The 17,500-nt window shown below is 42.5% G+C and overlaps 2 protein-coding genes and 1 long non-coding RNA gene across 13 annotated transcripts in view; 2 read left to right on the top strand and 1 right to left on the bottom strand.

Moving 5' to 3' along the window:
* LOC121695803 overlaps positions 1-3,518 on the top strand; it is a 23,522-nt gene extending 20,004 nt beyond the window's left edge. Inside the window, exons 3-4 of the long non-coding RNA XR_006026168.1 lie at positions 2,210-2,214; positions 3,507-3,518. This is a non-coding gene — a long non-coding RNA (uncharacterized LOC121695803). The remainder of the gene's footprint in view (positions 1-2,209; positions 2,215-3,506) is intronic.
* Positions 1-6,995, bottom strand: part of nck2a (NCK adaptor protein 2a) — a 40,097-nt gene extending 33,102 nt beyond the window's left edge. For both annotated transcript variants that reach the window (XM_042076068.1, XM_042076053.1), the window contains exon 1: positions 6,818-6,995. The gene's annotated coding sequence lies outside the window, so the exon portion shown is untranslated. The remainder of the gene's footprint in view (positions 1-6,817) is intronic.
* A 5,570-nt stretch (positions 6,996-12,565) lies between these two features.
* On the top strand, positions 12,566-15,733 carry LOC121695345 (tubulin beta chain-like). 10 transcript variants are annotated; one of them, XM_042076163.1, is made up of 5 exons: positions 13,337-13,393; positions 13,609-13,717; positions 14,175-14,285; positions 14,673-14,798; positions 15,525-15,733. In XM_042076163.1, the coding sequence occupies exons 1-5, from the start codon at positions 13,337-13,339 to the stop codon at positions 15,731-15,733; spliced, it is 612 nt and encodes a 203-aa protein (XP_041932097.1). The 10 variants fall into 10 exon arrangements, with proteins under 10 accessions (XP_041932089.1, XP_041932097.1, XP_041932081.1 ...); XM_042076147.1 differs by having other exon boundaries at positions 14,673-14,980; positions 15,482-15,733; XM_042076142.1 differs by having other exon boundaries at positions 14,673-15,025; positions 15,500-15,733.
* Positions 15,734-17,500: the final 1,767 nt, after the last annotated feature.

The following is a 17,500-nucleotide window of genomic DNA, read 5'->3' as shown; positions in this document are numbered from 1 at the left end:
ACACACACACACACACACACACACACACACACACACACACACTCTCTCTCTCTAATCAGATCTATCTCTCTTCCCAGTCCTATCGTCCAATCTCTCCAGTCTCTCAGGCATTGTGATGACAGTTCCAAATTGGTGGGGCTAAGACAGGGCTCTAGTTAGTAAGGGAGGGGTTATACGGGGCAGGTCTTAGTGGTAGTAGTAGTAGGCTTACTATAGCCTACTACTGTAGTAATAGTATTTTCCTACCAGCAGACCAGCGTAACACTGTGATAGAGTGTAGCGTTCTAGAATCGTTCAATTAACTTCATCATTTGGGGAGGAGGAACAGATTCGGTTACAGATTCAGTGCAGAAGGGGAAACTTATGAATAGATGTCTACATTACCACAACAGTGCAAGGCCAAATCACGGCATTGTGTCGGGTGTATAAGGAAAATAACGCAGTACGGGAATAGACCAGAGAAAATGTGTTTGCGTTGTTCTGTCAAAGATGGGCATAAGACTTAGCACAGGTAGGGGCCTCCTCTGTAATGGAAATGCCCTGGATTCTATTTCTAACTCTTGTCTCAGTTCAAGAAACTGGATCCAAGATATTCACTGTCTCGTGTTTTTCACAGGGCAGCAGGATGTTGATGGTCCTTAAGTGTATGGGCTGGTCGTAGGCTGCGGCTGCTGGCCGACAGTGTTGAATTTCAGCATCTTGTCTTGCACCTAGAACTTGCGCCAGGGATGGGGGCACGAAAGTGCTGCTATCGACCCTTAATTATTCTCCAACAAGTCCCAGCTCGAGGTGTTTATGACTCCAAAATAAATTAATGGACCCTCTTAGGCCTCACTCAGTCCCCCACGGCTGTGTGGATCCAACGTGTGTGTGTGTGTGTGTGTGTGTGTGTGTGTGTGTGTGTCCTTCACCTCCATCTCACCAGTTATCTCTCTCTCCATTATTTTCTCTCTACACTACCATTCGTTCCACTGTGCACTGGCATGCGCTGGGCTGTGGAAACAAAAGGTTCAGGCCTGGGACACTGACAAAGAGGGACGGAAACACCAAAAGGATGAGTGGAACAGAGAAAAGAGATAACAAGAGAGAAAGAAAGGAAGGGAGGAGAGAAAGAGACAAAGAAAGAGAGAGAGACAGGCGTAACATTTCTCCCTCAAAGGGAGATGGTAGATTAGGCCAGAGGCCTAGAGGAATCTGTAACGTGGTGTATGAGATTCTCAGGGTCAGGGAGGACAGGGGGGGATGGATACAGGGGAGAGAAATGGAGAGAATCAGGAAAGGGGGAGACGAAGGGAGGCAGAATATGAAAAAAAAAAACAGTTAAGTATAGTAGTATAGTATTAGTATGTATACTCTTTTGATCCCGTGAGGATCATTATCTAGTATAGTATAAGTATGTATACTCTTTTGATCCCGTGAGGATCATTATCTAGTATAGTATTAGTATGTATACTCTTTTGATCCCGTGAGCAGGGGTGAAAGTAGTTTTTATTTCTTGGTGGTACTATGATATAGAGTTATAATGCGCGCCGAAAATTTCTCTTAGCCTAATTATTTATTATTTATTTATTTGTTTATTTACTGTATTATAGTCTACTTATCAAGCATTCACTAGGACTTCTTATCACTCTAGTATCACTCTTTAACCCACCTGCATCTGTTTTTGATTATGAATAAATTGCAAACACTTAATTTCAACATTTATTTATTTATTTAACCTAGTTACTCTGCTCGCTCCCACTTTCAATCAATTTTTTTTTATATAGGCTACTGTATATCATGAAACACGTTTCTTTGAGTCATGCCTTTTTATTTGGGAGACTGCAACATACTTCTGTCCGCTAAAACACTTTCATTATTGCTGCGCAAGATCTGGTTAAGCCGTACACGCGCTGTCTGTCTCTTGTCTCTCCAGCAAAACTCTGCACACATAAAACCAGAATAGGCTATTGAAACATCAACATATTTTTCTTTAGCCTGTATGTTTTTTTTATTTGGGAGACCTTCCAAGAAACGTCCGTCTGCTAAAACACTTTGGATACCAGTGCACGTTGGCGCAATTACTGTAGGCTACTGTACGCGCGCTATAGCTTGCTCGTTGTCTGTCCAGCTGCACGGGAGGTTTAGACACAATTCAGATACAGTTCAGAAAGATGTATATGAAATATATTTTGGGGGAAACGTGTTGCTTCTGGTAATTTGACGTTAGCAGTTGTGTTGTCATGCTGAAAGTGCTATATTTTTCAGAGACAGTATAGTTTTCTTTCCGGTACGGTGTACCCTCTCCAAATATTTTAGTGGTACTCCGTACCGGCCAGTACCGGCTTACTTTCACCCCTGCCCGTGAGGGAAATTTGGTCTCTGCATTTATCCCAATCCGTGAATTAGTGAAACACACTCAGCACACAGTGAACACACAGTGAGGTGAAGCACACACTAATCCCGGCGCAGTGAGCTGTCTGCAACAACAGCGGCGCTCGGGTAGCAGTGAGGGGTTAGGTGCCTTGCTCAAGGGCACTTCAGCCGTGCCTACTGGTTGAGGCTCGAACCGGCAACCCTCCGGTAACAAGTCCGAAGCACTAACCAGTAGGCCACGGCTGCCCCTTGTTGAGCTAGTTGTTAGTATGTGTGTGTGTGTGTGTGTGTGTGTGTGTGTGTGTGTGTGTGTGTGTGTGTGTGTGTGTGTGTGTGTGTGTGTGTGTGTGTGTGTGTGTGTGTGTGTGTGTGTGTGTGTGTGTGTGTGTGTGTGTGTGCACACATCACTACGGTCACTGGTAGGCAACCACAAACACATGGAACTGCAGTTCAGCCAAGGGACAGCGCACTGGTCAATTCCCCATGGTGTTCCCTGTCCCACAGAAGACCTTTTCAGCCAAGCAGCTTCTGACTCTCACATCTGGTGCCACAGAGTCTTACGGTCACAGTGTTCCTAGACTTCCCCCTCTGTATTCCTTCTCCCACAATGAGTTTAGTAGGTTATATCTTCTATGTCCAAAATGTTAGTGGCTAACGGTGGCCTATTGGCAAGTGAGGGGATGAAAGTGAGAATGTATCTACCGATAGATAGATAGATAGACAGATAGACAGATAGATAGATAGACAGATAGATAGATAGATACTTTATTGATCCCCAGGGGAAATTCAAGATGCTAATGAATTGTATGTTAACCTGATGTCTTTTCCATAGAAAACAAACACAAACGTGCAGCATACACACAAACACACAAATCTCACCCACCTACACCAGCAAACACAAATATCCTTCTGCAACTGTTCAGGAACTCCAGCCAACTCAGACATACACAAACAGCATCCCACGCATTCTAGAATTCACTAGCAAGTGTCAAGAGCGAGTCAACATGGCGCACACATAGCAATAGCAGCAGCAGCAGCAGCAGCAGCAGCAGCATTACTAAAGCACCTTTCTTTCTCTTCCTGGGTCAAAGGGCAGCGCTGTTTTAAGGTCGCTGCCATCAATGCATCTGCTGTCTGGTTCATAGATGCAGATTAGAGATGATACGATCCAGTTTAATGCCTGGGCCTCCCGTCCTCATGCAGTCATATGACTGAGCAGCTACCCTCAACCTCCATCCATCTGGAAGTGGGACTACGTTCTTTCCATCTATTTTTTCATCACTCCCTTTTTTCTTGCTCTCTCTCTCTTTCTCCTTCTTCATGATGTCATTACTTTCATTACCCACTTTCAATCTCATGCCACATCTTTCCAACGAAGACACCCTCCCACCCACCCCCATCCTTGCAGGGATGTTTGTTTGTGTGGTAAGATGTTCTGCTTTTTTCTTCAATTACTAGATGCAATGCTCGCTAAACCAACGTTAGCATTTACACCCTCTATTTTCCAAACAACAAATATTACAGATGACAAGAGACTTCACTCTCTACAATCAGTGATCCTCAAGGGAGAGGGCTAGAAAGGGGGAAAAAATGTCGACAAAACGAAACACTTTTCCAGCCATCATTTAACACACAGTGCTGACATCATCCGGTACTAAAAACAGAGATCACCATTTAAAGCAAAGATATTCAGCGCCAGAGTAGAGATGGCAAACCATGATGACCACGGACATGTGAGAAAGCAATACGTTTACAAATATGCACAAGCAAGCCACAATGGAGCTCCAACGCAGACCAACACTTGCGAGGCCTCGCCAAGCCCATAAATACTGTAATTATACCCTTATATAGAGAATATCTAGTGCATTTAGGTCATAACTTCAGAGCAAACCATGCTATTGGAGATGGCCTGGAGGAGATGACAGAGAAGAGATGCACACATATAGAGACAGAGAGAGAGAGAGAGAGAGAGAGAGAGAGAGAGAGAGAGAGAGAGAGAGAGAGAGAAAGAGAAATACTCTACAACTTCTATGGTCCTTGCCTCTGAGTCCCTGCTACCATACATCACTCTTGTTGGCATCAGCGACACCAACACAGCATCCGGTCTAATTTCAGTGTCAGCTCCTTTGCCAGCTACAGTCACTTGATACCCTGGCAGTGGAGCACAACTTATGGAATTCCCACAGACAGAGATAAATGTACAGCAACCAACTCTACAGCTCTGCTAGGTTAAGGAAGGGAACCCTGCAAAAACACAAAGAGACAGAGAGATGAAGCTACAGGCACGAGAGGGAGAGAGCGAGGGAGAGAGGGAGAGGGAGGGAGAGAGAGAGAGAGAGAGAGAGAGAGAGAGAGAGAGAGAGAGAGAGAGAGAGAGAGAGAGAGAGAGAGAGAGAGAGAAAGCAGACCCAGAGAAAGCTGTTTGCGACTCTTTGTTTAAAAATTGGTGACTGGTAGCGAAGGGTTCCGAGTGTACACAACAAATTCCAGAGGCCTCATCCAAGTGAAGGCTGGATTGTGTGTGTGTGTGTGAGTGAGTGAGTGAGTGAGTGAGTGAGTGAGTGAGTGAGTGAGTGAGAGAGAGAGAGAGAGAGAGAGAGAGAGAGATCAGTAACATGGGGGAATGGCAGGCATAGTCATGGAGGGGCACTCGGAATCTCCAATCTGCTGGGAGGGGCGGGGGTACCTATATGGTTGACATGGCTGGATGGCATCCAAGGCAAAGGAAGGCTGCAAATTGAAGGTGATGTCAAGGACGTAGCTGGCTTTCCCCATGCCTGAGTGGGCATATTTGCTACGCTCCAAAAACAAGGGGAAATTAATGACCTCCTACTACCCGTTTTGTTCACCGGCTATAAAATATTCATAAAGGCTTCACAGAAATCTAACTGTTTTGGTCTTTGTATATCACAACCGTACTCAGATCCGCTGAAAAAACAAATCACTCATTTGAACAGCTAACTTGTAAAGAAAATATGAAAAATCATTAATCAATCGTTACAATCATCTGGTAGGTAGACAACATGATACATTTTCTCCAAGCAGTCTGGTTCAACCTGAACCACAGAAATTGCAGCATCCCTGACATATCTGTACAGACCCCAAGTGTTTACACAACTCATGAAACACTCATACATACATAGGAGGTGCAATCTCAGTACGAGAGGGCATTAGTAGCCAAAGACAGATGGGCTCGGGCAAAGTGGTTATGACTAAGCAAAGCACCCTTGAGTAGAGCTCGTGCCTGACATGCCTGGCATTGCAGCGGGAGCACGGCTCAACAAGCATGCAGATCTTGGTGCATAGGGGATGGTGGGGGGCGTGGTCCCTAAGTCAAGGTGTGTCAGGAAAAGACCGATTTCATCTGTCTCATCACAGGTCTTGATGATTTCACAAATACTAGTCATTTTTAAAATTGGTTTGAAGATGTTTACCTTAATTTTAAGGGTGTGTATATGTTTCTTTTTAGGAAGAGACAAAGAAAGAGATCCCAGACAAAACAGGGACCTAGGAGAGCTTGGAGAACTCCATTACTGACTCAAGACATGTGTGTGGCCTTGAACACATGGACTTTGTAGTCCTATGAGTACAAAGGCTGTAGTTGAAGAATGCATAGGATATATTTTTGCTCATCAAAATTGGTGGTACACAAACACACAGTCTACTTACATAGGTTACAGGTTGCCAACGGGCTTGCAATAACTTCCATCATACAATATGGACCAATCATTCTACAACAGTGAATAGAAACCAGCAGAGTACGAATTTACCAAGAAATACACGTGCAGAAATGGGTTACCGAAGAGGAATGCATGCGCTGCTGGGTTATGCCTGTAAAACAATGTAACGACTATGATATCAACCAAGGCGACATGTTTAATGCTGTGCAAGCATAAACCAGTAGGCGATTTCAAGTGACAAAGGCTAGAGCCTTAAACGGTTGGGTTAACCGTAGTTTGGCTGAAGGTTAAATTCATGTTTTACAATGTAGCCTAACATTAGTCAAGAGTATACAATGGCTTGAGAAAGCTCAAACAAAGCCGCGTCGAAGACGGTGTTGCAAATTATTGTATGGGAGTGATGGGTGAACGACGGGAAATAAACGATTTCTTAGAATGTCGAATCCAGTGATCATCCCATCAATGAACATCCCATTCCATTATGTGAAAACCCGTAGTAGCCTACCCTACACAACAAAAGGGTCTCGCATGAGACAAGCAAGCAACAAGGGCTAAATGAGCGTCTCTTCACAGTCTTTTCTCTCTCATACCATTATGGGTGACACAATGTAGCGATATTTTCTAAAAACGGTTACACTTAATTCTTTCACTTTCGTGAATCAAATGAAGTAGACTGCTAACTAAAAGCACAGTGAAATGCAACAACCCTGCCTTCATCACCATCCCCGCCCGATCAACCACACCAACTTTTGACTCAGTTCAGAATTCCTCCTTCCTCTTACCTTGGTTTAACTCCGGATGGAACGGTCCAGGAGGAAGGTAAGTGCACGTACACAACAATCCTCTGTAAATTGTATTGTTGGGGTCTAAACGCGTCGGTAATGCAAAGCAGATTCTGCCTCCAGGGCACTCGAACTTCGTGGGATCTCCGGAGCTGCTGTTTATCCCCCGTTCACTATCCTCAACTCAATACACTGGTTTGACGAGTGACGTCACGGCTGCCATGGCTCAACCGGGTGTGTGTGTGTGTGTGTGTGGGGGGGGGGGGGGGGGGGGGGGGGGTTATAATGAGTGAGATATTGCTTCATTTCATTGAAACAATTAACAAATCAGTCTTGATATTTAATTTCCTTATATTGCATATGTAGCCTACGACATTACAAAGAGGAGAGTACTATGTTCAAGGTAGGCTATAACACAAATAAATGAATAAAGAAAGAAAAATAAATTAATAGTCATTCAAAAAGAATTCATTTGATTGAGAAGTGTAGTAGACAGACATGTAACATTACAGTATGGCAACATGTAGCCAGTTAGACAACCAATGAGCCTAGGCTACTCTGTCAGGTCTCATGTTCATCATATGACTCAACATTTCACATGTCCTGATGACGTTTCTGGCAAAATGGCCCACACCTTACTTAATTCATCAGTATGCCTATATAGGCTACAATACAGTGTCTCTTTACCTTCTACTGTAGACCTGTTTCAAGCTCTCTTCGAATGCATTATCATGTGGGTTTCAGGTTTGACCTTGCTTCAATCTCTGAATTTCTCAGACTCCGTTGGCTCTATTTTCTGATTCAGTTTCCTAATTTTTTGTTGCCCGATAGCTATCCACATTTTACAAAGAAACTAGACTGTAAATAGAAGTTTTAAGGATAAGATAATAGTGGCTTATGTGTGAATACCTATAACATGGAATGTATCCCCTGAAGCCATTACTATGCTGCAACTATGGTGTGTTCAAAATAGATAGATAGATAGATAGATAGATAGATAGATACTTTATTGATCCCTTAGGGGAAATTCAAGATGACTAATAATGTTGACTGATAATTGTGTAACAACACTTACAGTAACAACATTAGTTGACTAGAGGTTAAGGTTAACAACATTTTGCATGAGGTCACCGAAATATCAGTGTTTGAGTCATATGGGAGGTGCTGTGCAGTTTGAACAATGGGCTTGCCACCCTACTGAAACTCAAGTCAATCATTAACTCACCTGCAACTTCTTTCTGGATCATAAACGCTGGCTTTCCACATGCAATCAGTTAGAGATAAGTTGAAGATAAGGACACAGTGTCGATCGAACAGCCTTCTTCTGTTAAGACTTTTACCTTGATAATTTACAGCCACAGGTGTGTCTAATAAATGTAGGAAATGTATGTGTATTCAAAATGTATTTTAATTTAATGTTTCCTGTTTAAAAGATTAATAAAAGTACAGTACATTTTATTAATGTAATGTAGTTAAATATTACTCTTGCAGGTGACATGCAAAGGACGTAGCAGAGAGTTCAGTTGTAGGCTATCTGCCCTCTATGATGACATGGTTGAGGAATAACTCTAACTCTTAATGCTGGAGTCAGCGGATTTTTTTTGTGTTCTGAAATAGGTTTTATTTCACTATAAAACTGCAAAATAAGGCAGCAGTATTTCAGCCACTTCATACCATTACCCTCACATAGAGTAGCTATTATGGGTAAGATGGAAAGCCGGTAAGCAAAACTGTCAATTGATATAAATCAAAACCCTTTCAGCAATAAGTCTGCAAACACTCAAAGCAGTGCCACTAGCAATAGCCTCAAGGAGCCATATTACTGCAGTATGCGGTGTGGTTAGGATTCAACAAACCAACCTCATTCTAAACATGAGGAACAACTCCAATTTCCTGTTCATAGAATAGAATTATACAAATACAATTGTCTCCACTTCTGTTTGGTTGTGCTCACTCCAAATACTCCAGTTAGGTAATACTTTCATGTCAAACAAAGACATACTTTTCCTTTATCTCTGGCATTACGTAATTTGCCAATTTGGCAAGCATATACAATTTTATTTCAGTAGCCTATAGTACAACAGTATTGGCTTGAGATTTGATTTGTCATTCTTGCTCTTACCCTGACTCCAACAAAAGTCCACTTGTGCTACCACATTGCCATTACTGTTAATGGGGACACAGACTTAATCTCAGAGTAGAAAATTCAATCAATTATAAGCTAGACGCCAATTACACTGACAGATTTTAGCAAAGAAAACAAAAACATACATCAGAGTTAACAATTATTGTAGCCTTGTTTTCTCCTCCCTCGCCCACTCAAGATACCCATGTTATATGCAGGAGTCTAATAGGCTACAAAGGCTGCAGGTGACTGATGGGATGGTTCGAGCTCTTGGAGTCCCTGCATCTCTTATTGGGGTCAGGGTTAATTGTGGCACTGCAAATCAGACCAAAAATAGCTTCAGTACACCCTTTCATGAGCTATTATTTCACAAGAGCATTATAGGACAGGACTGTTTGTGAATCTAAGTGTAGGAAAAGGACAGTAGGACTCATGCGTACAGCACAGAGCATATTAAACTAAGAGAAGAGTAGAAGAGAATGTCTTGTTAAATCTTCGATTTTGGAGATAAATTAAGCATATAAACATGTTCTGGGCTGACAATATAACAAAATTGAGGTTTTAAAGCAACAATATGCAAAGGTTTAGAGGAAAGAGGAGTTACAGACAGGCCCAGTCAGAAGGCACCCATTTTGGTCATTAAACTGGTCTAGTTTAGGTTTCATTTCAGTGCTGCAACTTTTCACTCATTAGTTTAGAACAAGCAAACAGTGCCCACTGGACCCACCTCAGTAAACAGATAAAGCCCAAAAGGCTTTAGAGAACACATTTACACGCTGCTAGCCACGACCACAAGGTGAGAAATGACGGGATGAAGGGCAGACAGAGAGAATGTGGTGGCAGATCACTTCACCGCGTTATTCTTCCACAGAGAGTATCAGTGCCGATTATGGGGCGAGACCTAGCCTGTTGTGTGTCCAGCTCGGTTGTGGGTCTGACCATGAGCTGGTATGAATCTCCAACAGCCAGTGAATGCTGACAGATAGACTGGGGAAAAGGAGCATTGGGAATAGAAGCCTTTAAATATATATATATATATATATATATATATATATATATATATATTAGTGTGGATTAGTGTGTGCTTCACCTCACTGTGTGTTCACTGTGTGCTGTGTGTGTTTCACTAATTCACGGATTGGGTTAAATGCAGAGACCAAATTTCCCTCACAGGATCAAAAGAGTATATATACTTACTTATCTCTTGTGTTTCCTAACTGAAAGTATATTTGTTTCACTACGACTCCCCCTACTGACAATGTTCTACAAACTCATCCTGCTGTTACAAGCATGTATTATGTGTAGTGCTGTTTTCCCTCTCCTTTTACATAAACCGACCCAGACACAATTTATTAACTTATTAGCACAGTATGGAAATGAATGGTTGTTTGTCAATTGATATGTTTGTCAATTTCTATCTATTTGACCCTTGAATTTCCCCTTGAGGATCAATAAAGTATCTATCTATCTATCTATCTGCAAATATCAAACTGAGGTATGGACATTATTGTGTATGAAACATTTGCAATGTATGCTTTTGTTTCTGTCTCTGTCTGTAGTATATACAGACAGAGACAGAAACAAAAAGACTTATTAGAGAAATGGTTGCCTAATAAAATATTTAATGTAAAAAGGGCAGGCAAGCATGATTTAGGAAATAATACTAAATATGGACCACAAGAGGGCAGTACTAACATACCTCATACCCACACAAGCACCTTTACCCAGAAGCTCGCATCATGCTGAACAAACCTTTACACATATCACTCTTCAGTTGTTGGATCTGATTGATTTATCTCTCTCTCTCTCTCTCTCTCCCTCTCCTCCTCCTCCTCCTCCTCTCCTTTGTGAGTGTTTGTCCAGTGTTTTATTTTTCCTGGTCAGATGATTTTTGTCAAATGTTCTTGCCAACCTGGACCTTGGACTGACTCTCTAAACTGCCAGCTGCTCATTCAGACACCGTTGAAGAGAAGCCCTCCTTCCTCCCTATAATCACAGAGGTCATATGGCAGGTCTGAACCGGAGGGCATGGTGTGCCAATCAATATTTGCCTTTTTTCACCATAACGTATGGAACCACGGCTCCAAGCGTTCGATCATAGGCCTTTTAAGACCCCCGCAGACTGTAAATTGGTCTGATCCAAGTTTGCTCTCAGGGCAAAAAAAACTGGGTAATCTCCACAGTTCTTCTAGTCAGCCAGATGGAGTCAAGCTGACACAGCCATGCGCTTTGGATGACGCAGAGCTAAATGTCGGTGTCTGTTTCTGTTTCTGGGAGTCAAAAGAAATGACATGTCCAGTGCTATTTCTTTTACATATCAATTTACAGAGCAAACAGAGCTAATAGATTTTGGTACATTGGTAGTGGTAGTGTAGTGGCTAATGAGCTGGGAACTATAGCCGTAAAAGTTGTATACTTTTCTTCAACCATTGTGCCCTTGAGCAAGGCATTTAACCCTGAGTTGCTCTAGGGGACAATTGTAATATAATTGATATATGTAAGTCGCTTTGGATAAAAGCGTCTGCTAAATGTAAATGTAATGTAATGTAATGTAATGTAATGTAATGTAATGTAATATACATTGGTAGTCGTTATCATGACAGGCCTGCTGTAGGATATTCATGTGAACACCAACTCAAACAGCCATTTGGTCCAACAATGCACCATATGAAAAAAGCCTGGTTTGTCAAAAGACAAAAGCACCTGAACCTAGATGTGGTCAATTATTGAAGACCCCTGCTTGATAGTTCTGAAGTCAGCACCTTGTTAGTGCAACTTCCTGACTTCCACATTTGAAAGGCTCTGTGGGTGATAAGTACCTACGGCCAGTCAAAGGCTCCAATCCTCTGGAACCATGCTGAGTGCTGACATCTGGGATTCTCTATCCTAAACTCAAGATGACAAAAGTTGCCAGTCAATCAAACATTACCAGGTGGTTTTATGGTTTTAAAATGGAAAGTTGCAAGTGTGTGTGTGTGTGTGTGTGTGTGTGTCTGTCTGTCTGTCTGTCTGTCTGTGTATGTGTGTGTGTGCGAGTGTGTGCGTGTTTGTGTCTGTGTGTGTGTCCTTGTTCATCTGTCCTTGAGGGCCCCATCTGTCCAATGGAAATGTCGCATGAGCTCATTGTAAACCATAACTCCTCCTGACAAAAGTCTCTTAGTGCAATTTGCTAAGGTTATAACCTACAATATGCCTGGGTATATTGCTTGATGCTGTTCTAATTGTTTTAAATATGATGTGTGCAGCACATTTAACCTGCAATAAAGTAATAAGTGTTGAAGATCAGAGATTTGGTTCAGCAGAAATGAAAATATTGGTAAATAAAGCTGAATCAAACTGGTTGCAACTGAATCTGAGAATAGAGCCCACATTTTTGGCAAATATATTAACTTGTGATTTATTACTAGACTATTACTACCCCTCACCCCCAATAATTGTAGTATTTATTTTGAATATGTGATAATATAGTATAGCCTACAATGCAATATGTTAAACATTTAATATAAAATAATGACCAGGCAGTTGTACCTACTGTTCACTGAACATTTCTAATGTCATCACCCTTGGCTACAAAAATCAATGAATCCACCCCTGCTGGCAAGAGGAGAACAAAAGTATATTTGGAAAAAATGAGGGTAGGTCCCCTGCACTCCTCTTTTCCCGGGCCAGATGCCCGCCAACCTTACCATCAAAGGATAAGCAACTGTCGCTTCAGACATACAGTGATGCTGAATAAGGAAGCACCTTAGGAAAATGAAGGCATTTACAAAGATATCAGGACTGTTTACTATGTTGGTGAGGTCGTCTTTTAGTCACAGTAATGCTTGGTATTATTATGTGTGATGTGACAGTCAGGTTGTCAATATTTTTGCTGTTGCAGTTCCTGAATATTGATGGCCTAAAATATGTAATTTTATCAATAACTGCCAGGCAGCTTGTTAGGTCTTGTTAGCTTGGAGACTAACAGCTCCACAAAACTGCAAGCAACACAGTTGTCATCATTTTACATATTTTGATTTTTACTACTAATTGACAGCTAATAAACAGCTAAATAGCAAAGATAGTTAACAAATACCAAATATATATATTTTTTAAAAACGAATCAAACAAATTATGTACATCCTTTGCACATGAAGGCAAACATGTATAAATTAGAAAGTTGATGCTGTCCAAGTTGAAGTCAACAACACCTGCACACACATATTCACAACTGACAACACCTGCTCCCCTAAAGCTGCAGAGGTTGACTGTGTACCTCCTGGAGTCCTCATCTCTGCCCCTTATAAGTGACGTCACTTATGGTGAAACTTGGGACTACAAAAAGGCACAACCTGCCCTGTCTCTACTCCTTCTGCGGATTCAGATGAGGAGGTGTACATCCCACAAGGCAAACCATGCGAGAAATTGTAAACATTCAAGTTGGGCAGTGTGGCAATCAAATTGGAACCAAGGTAATGTAAAACTATTCTAGTTACATTTCACCAATCCTGAAAGACTAGATTCCAGTACAGCGTACATTCCACTGGTTTATCAGCATCATATTAAAATGTCTTTTCATTGCATCTTATATCAAATTATATGACGTGCTATACTCCTAGGTTGAGGTGGCACAGAATGTTTTGTCATCATTGTTGTCTAGGCTGATTTTGTATTAGTTTGCTCTCAGTTCTGGGGCGAGATCATTGATGAGCATGGCATTGACCCTGCTGGATACTACATGGGGGATTCATCTGTGCAGCTAGAAAGAGTCAATGTCTACTTCAGTGAGCCCTCTGGTAAGTCTGTTTGCTGTTGGTTCTGAAGAGGAAAAATGCAGTGCACAGGATATAATGTTGGTTCCATGCTTATTATTAAGTAATGAAATGTAGGAAGTACAGTTTTCAACAAACTAAATACCCATTTAGTGCTAAGGGGATACCTAATTGATCCAATACTGATGAAAAGGGTCATGGTCCTACCCACGACAACAGTGAAATGCCAGGCATTCTGGACGCATATTGGCAATATTAGAGACTTCATAAATCAGTGTGGTATCAAAATGAGTTTGAAGAACTAAAATCATGTTGCTTTATTCTGTAAAACAGTTGTTTTTATTTATACTTGCATGTCTGATTTTGAAGTTGTGTGTATACATTAACTAATAAAACAGGCAGTGTGTAAAAAACCCACTGTCGGTAGAAACTGTTTTCATTGTATTGTAAAAAACTGAGATGTCTTAATTTACTTTGCCAGCCAACAAGTTTGTCCCAAGATCCATTATGGTGGACTTGGAGCCTGGTACCATGGACAGTGTCCGTTCTGGACACCTTGGCAACCTTTTCAGTCCCGACAACTACATTTTTGGTGGGTGAATTACAGATTTCTCATTGTTATTGTTCATTGTAAGTCATCATTGTTCTTCACAGATGATAAGATTAAACAAGATAAATCACCTGACACAGAAGTAGCCATCTCTGCATCAAAATAACCTTCATTTGATTTCCAGTTAAAATGTCCCTCTTCTAAATATAAGAGAAAAGTGTACTGCATCATATCATACATTCAAAATACATCATGAAGTGAACTGGAAATATTGTATTTCATTTTCATTGGCTACTCTAACCTAATTCCTGATTGGTGATGAAAGTTGCAACATGTAACTTACAACTACCCATGACCATCTTATAATTATCCACAACCGTCTGATGCTCCAAGAGGGTCACATGTTCCACGATTGGTTTTGTACTGTAGGTCAGAATGGAGCTGGTAACAACTGGGCCAAAGGTCACTACACGGAGGGCAGTGAGCTGATCGATGAGATCCTGGACAAGGTGCGGAGGGAGAGTGAGGCCTGCGACTGGCTGCAGGGTTTCCAGCTCCTGCACTCGCTGGGCGGGGGCACGGGGTCAGGCCTGGGCAGCCTGCTCCTGGCCAAAGTGCGGGAAGAGTTTCCTGACCGCATGATGAGCACCTTCAGTGTGCTGCCTTCTCCCAAAGTGTCTGACACGGTGGTGGAGCCCTACAATGCCACACTCTCCGTCCACCAGCTGCTGGACCATGCCGACGCATCGTTCTGCTTCGACAACGAGGCGCTGTACGACATCTGTTTCCACACGCTCAAGCTGCCCTCCCCCACCTATGGTGACCTCAACCACCTGGTCTCAGCCACTATGAGTGGAGTCACCACCTGCCTACGCTACCCGGGGCAGCTCAATGCTGACCTGCGCAAGCTGGCGGTCAACATGGTGCCCTTCCCTCGCTTGCACTTCTTCATGCCAGGGTTCGCCCCACTGACGGCAAGGGGCAGCGCGAGTTACCGCGCCCTCACCGTGTCCGAGTTGACCCATGAAATGTTCAGCGCCAAGAACATGATGGCGGCGTGCGACCCCAGCCGCGGTCATTACCTGACCGTTGCGGCCATGTTCCGCGGCCACCTGTCCATGAAGGAGGTAGACGAACAGATGCTGAGCATGCAGCGCAAACACTGCGGCCACTTTGTGGACTGGTTGCCCAGCAACATCACGGTGTCCGCCTGCGACGTGCCTCCGAGGGGCCTCAAGATGGCATCCACTTTCGTGGGCAACAGCACGGCCATCCAGGAGATCTTCAAGCGCATCGTGGCCCAGCACACCGCCATGTTCCGGAGCAAGGCCTTCCTCCACTGGTACACTGGCGAGGGCATGGATGAGATGGAGTTCACTGAGGCAGAAAGCAATGTCAATGACCTGGTGGCTGAGTATCAGGTGTGTCAGGATGCTTCTGCACATGAGGATGATGAGCTGTTTGAGGAGGAGGAAGAACCAGATATCTAGAGAAAGATGTCATTATTCTGGACATAGATCGGGGTCATTATTCTGGACATAGGTAGATATTTAGGCCTCTAAACCATTGCTAAATCGTGTGTCTTAAGAACACAAATACATCTTCCTGCCTGCCTTGTTTTTTTCCTCTGTCTTGTTCGAGACATTTCTTCCATCTGTATTGCAAGTGTGGTGGTCCATGTGTGCTTAGGTCTTTATCAACTGTGTAAGCAAAGAGACCTAGCCCTGCAGCTAGATTTATCAACTAATTTATTGACGTATTTATTTATTTATCATTCCGAGAGTTGTAAGCTCCATGTATTTTGTCTTAGAAGGACAAAGGTATCTGTGGAAAAGTTTGTTTTATCTAACCTATATGTTGGTCACTTTTTACTTTGTAACCACTTTTTACATTAAAACTGTGTCTGTGCTAAGGATTTAACCTTGTTGCCTATCAATCAATACCACTTAGATAAACATCATAATAATCTGCGAGTCATTAAACCATTAATGTCCAAAAGGTTAAAAAACCTTATGAGTCTGCTCACAAGTAATGTTTTACAATAGATTGAACAGCATGGTCATTAGGTAACCCTGGAAACTAGAGACTTATCAAAATCTCCTCTGCATGACAACTCAATTAAAGACATTCCCAGCATCACACTGTGGCATTCTTTAAGGCAGATACGTTGTAGGAAGACCTCCGGGTCTCTTCATGGGGCAGCCGTGGACTACTGGTTAGCGCTTCGGACTTGTAACCGGAAGGTTGCCGGTTCAAACCCCAACCAGTAGGCACGGCTGAAGTGCCCTTGAGCAAGGCTCCTAACCCCTCACTGCTCCCTGAGCGCCGCTGTTGTTGCAGGCAGCTCACTGCGCCGGGATTAATGTGTTCTTCACCTCACTGTGTGCTCAGTGTTATTCACAGATTCACAGAATATTATTTACTTTGAAAAAGTGGGGGTTGTTGACCACATGATCACACAGGTCTCCTCAGAGGAGCACTGAAGTCACTCTTCAGATGTTGTATGTGTTATGTGAATGTTTGGATTTATCTTCATTTGTGATGCTTTTGTTCAGAGCAACTTACAAAACATACAGTATGTGCAAGAAAAGGTCAGAATAATCAGAGAAGTCAGAGATAAAGCATTTTACATAATACAGTACAACAAAATGCATATATCAAATAGACCAAACAGATTACTATAGTAAAAACTATAATTATATTCTAAATTGTGAGGCTTGTAACAACTTTAGAATGACACATTGGTAAGTAATTCCTAGCTTACCTGTTCCACCATGGCTAAAGTGGTAGGCCTACTTTTCTGAATCCAGAATTTGACAGGTTAAGTAAGATATTTGGGATAATAACTTAAGTCATGTTTTGTGACTTACAAAATCTGACCACTGGAGGTCTCTCCTGGCTCTCTCAAGCCATACCATGCCCTGTTGTCTGTAAGGGATAATGTATTGTCCGCCGGTAATTATCAGAAAATAAGTCCCGACAGGGAGAACAGATCCCTGACGCGCAGCGGAGGGGTTTTGCTTCGACCTGAAGGGACTTATTTTCTGATAATTACCGGCGGACAATACATTATCACGCTTATTACACGGCTACTTGCCAAAACAAGAAAAGAAACCTAACACAATGGGTCTTTAAAAATGATTTTGCTACCATTTCGTGTCTGCCGCTGACTAAATAAATAGTTCGCCACACAGATAGAACTTGACAGTTTCAGGTGTTGCGTGGCAACGTCTTACTATCTTACTTTACCTTTCAAT

This window comes from Alosa sapidissima, chromosome 2, assembly GCF_018492685.1.
Source record: "Alosa sapidissima isolate fAloSap1 chromosome 2, fAloSap1.pri, whole genome shotgun sequence".
Lineage (NCBI taxonomy): Eukaryota > Metazoa > Chordata > Actinopteri > Clupeiformes > Clupeidae > Alosa > Alosa sapidissima.
Note: the sequence above shows the minus strand (reverse complement) of the source record. Positions and strands in the feature narration are given on the sequence as shown.

What these genes read in the sequence shown, in the direction of transcription:
- LOC121695345 (XM_042076091.1), top strand. Translation starts at nt 13,337, where the DNA reads ATGCGAGAAATTGTAAACATTCAAGTTGGGCAGTGTGGCAATCAAATT. An exon ending in GCAATCAAATTGGAACCAAG is followed by an intron (nt 13,394 to 13,608) that starts GTAATGTAAAAC and finishes GTTTGCTCTCAG; the next exon opens with TTCTGGGGCGAGATCATTGA. An exon ending in TCCCGACAACTACATTTTTG is followed by an intron (nt 14,286 to 14,672) that starts GTGGGTGAATTA and finishes TTTGTACTGTAG; the next exon opens with GTCAGAATGGAGCTGGTAAC.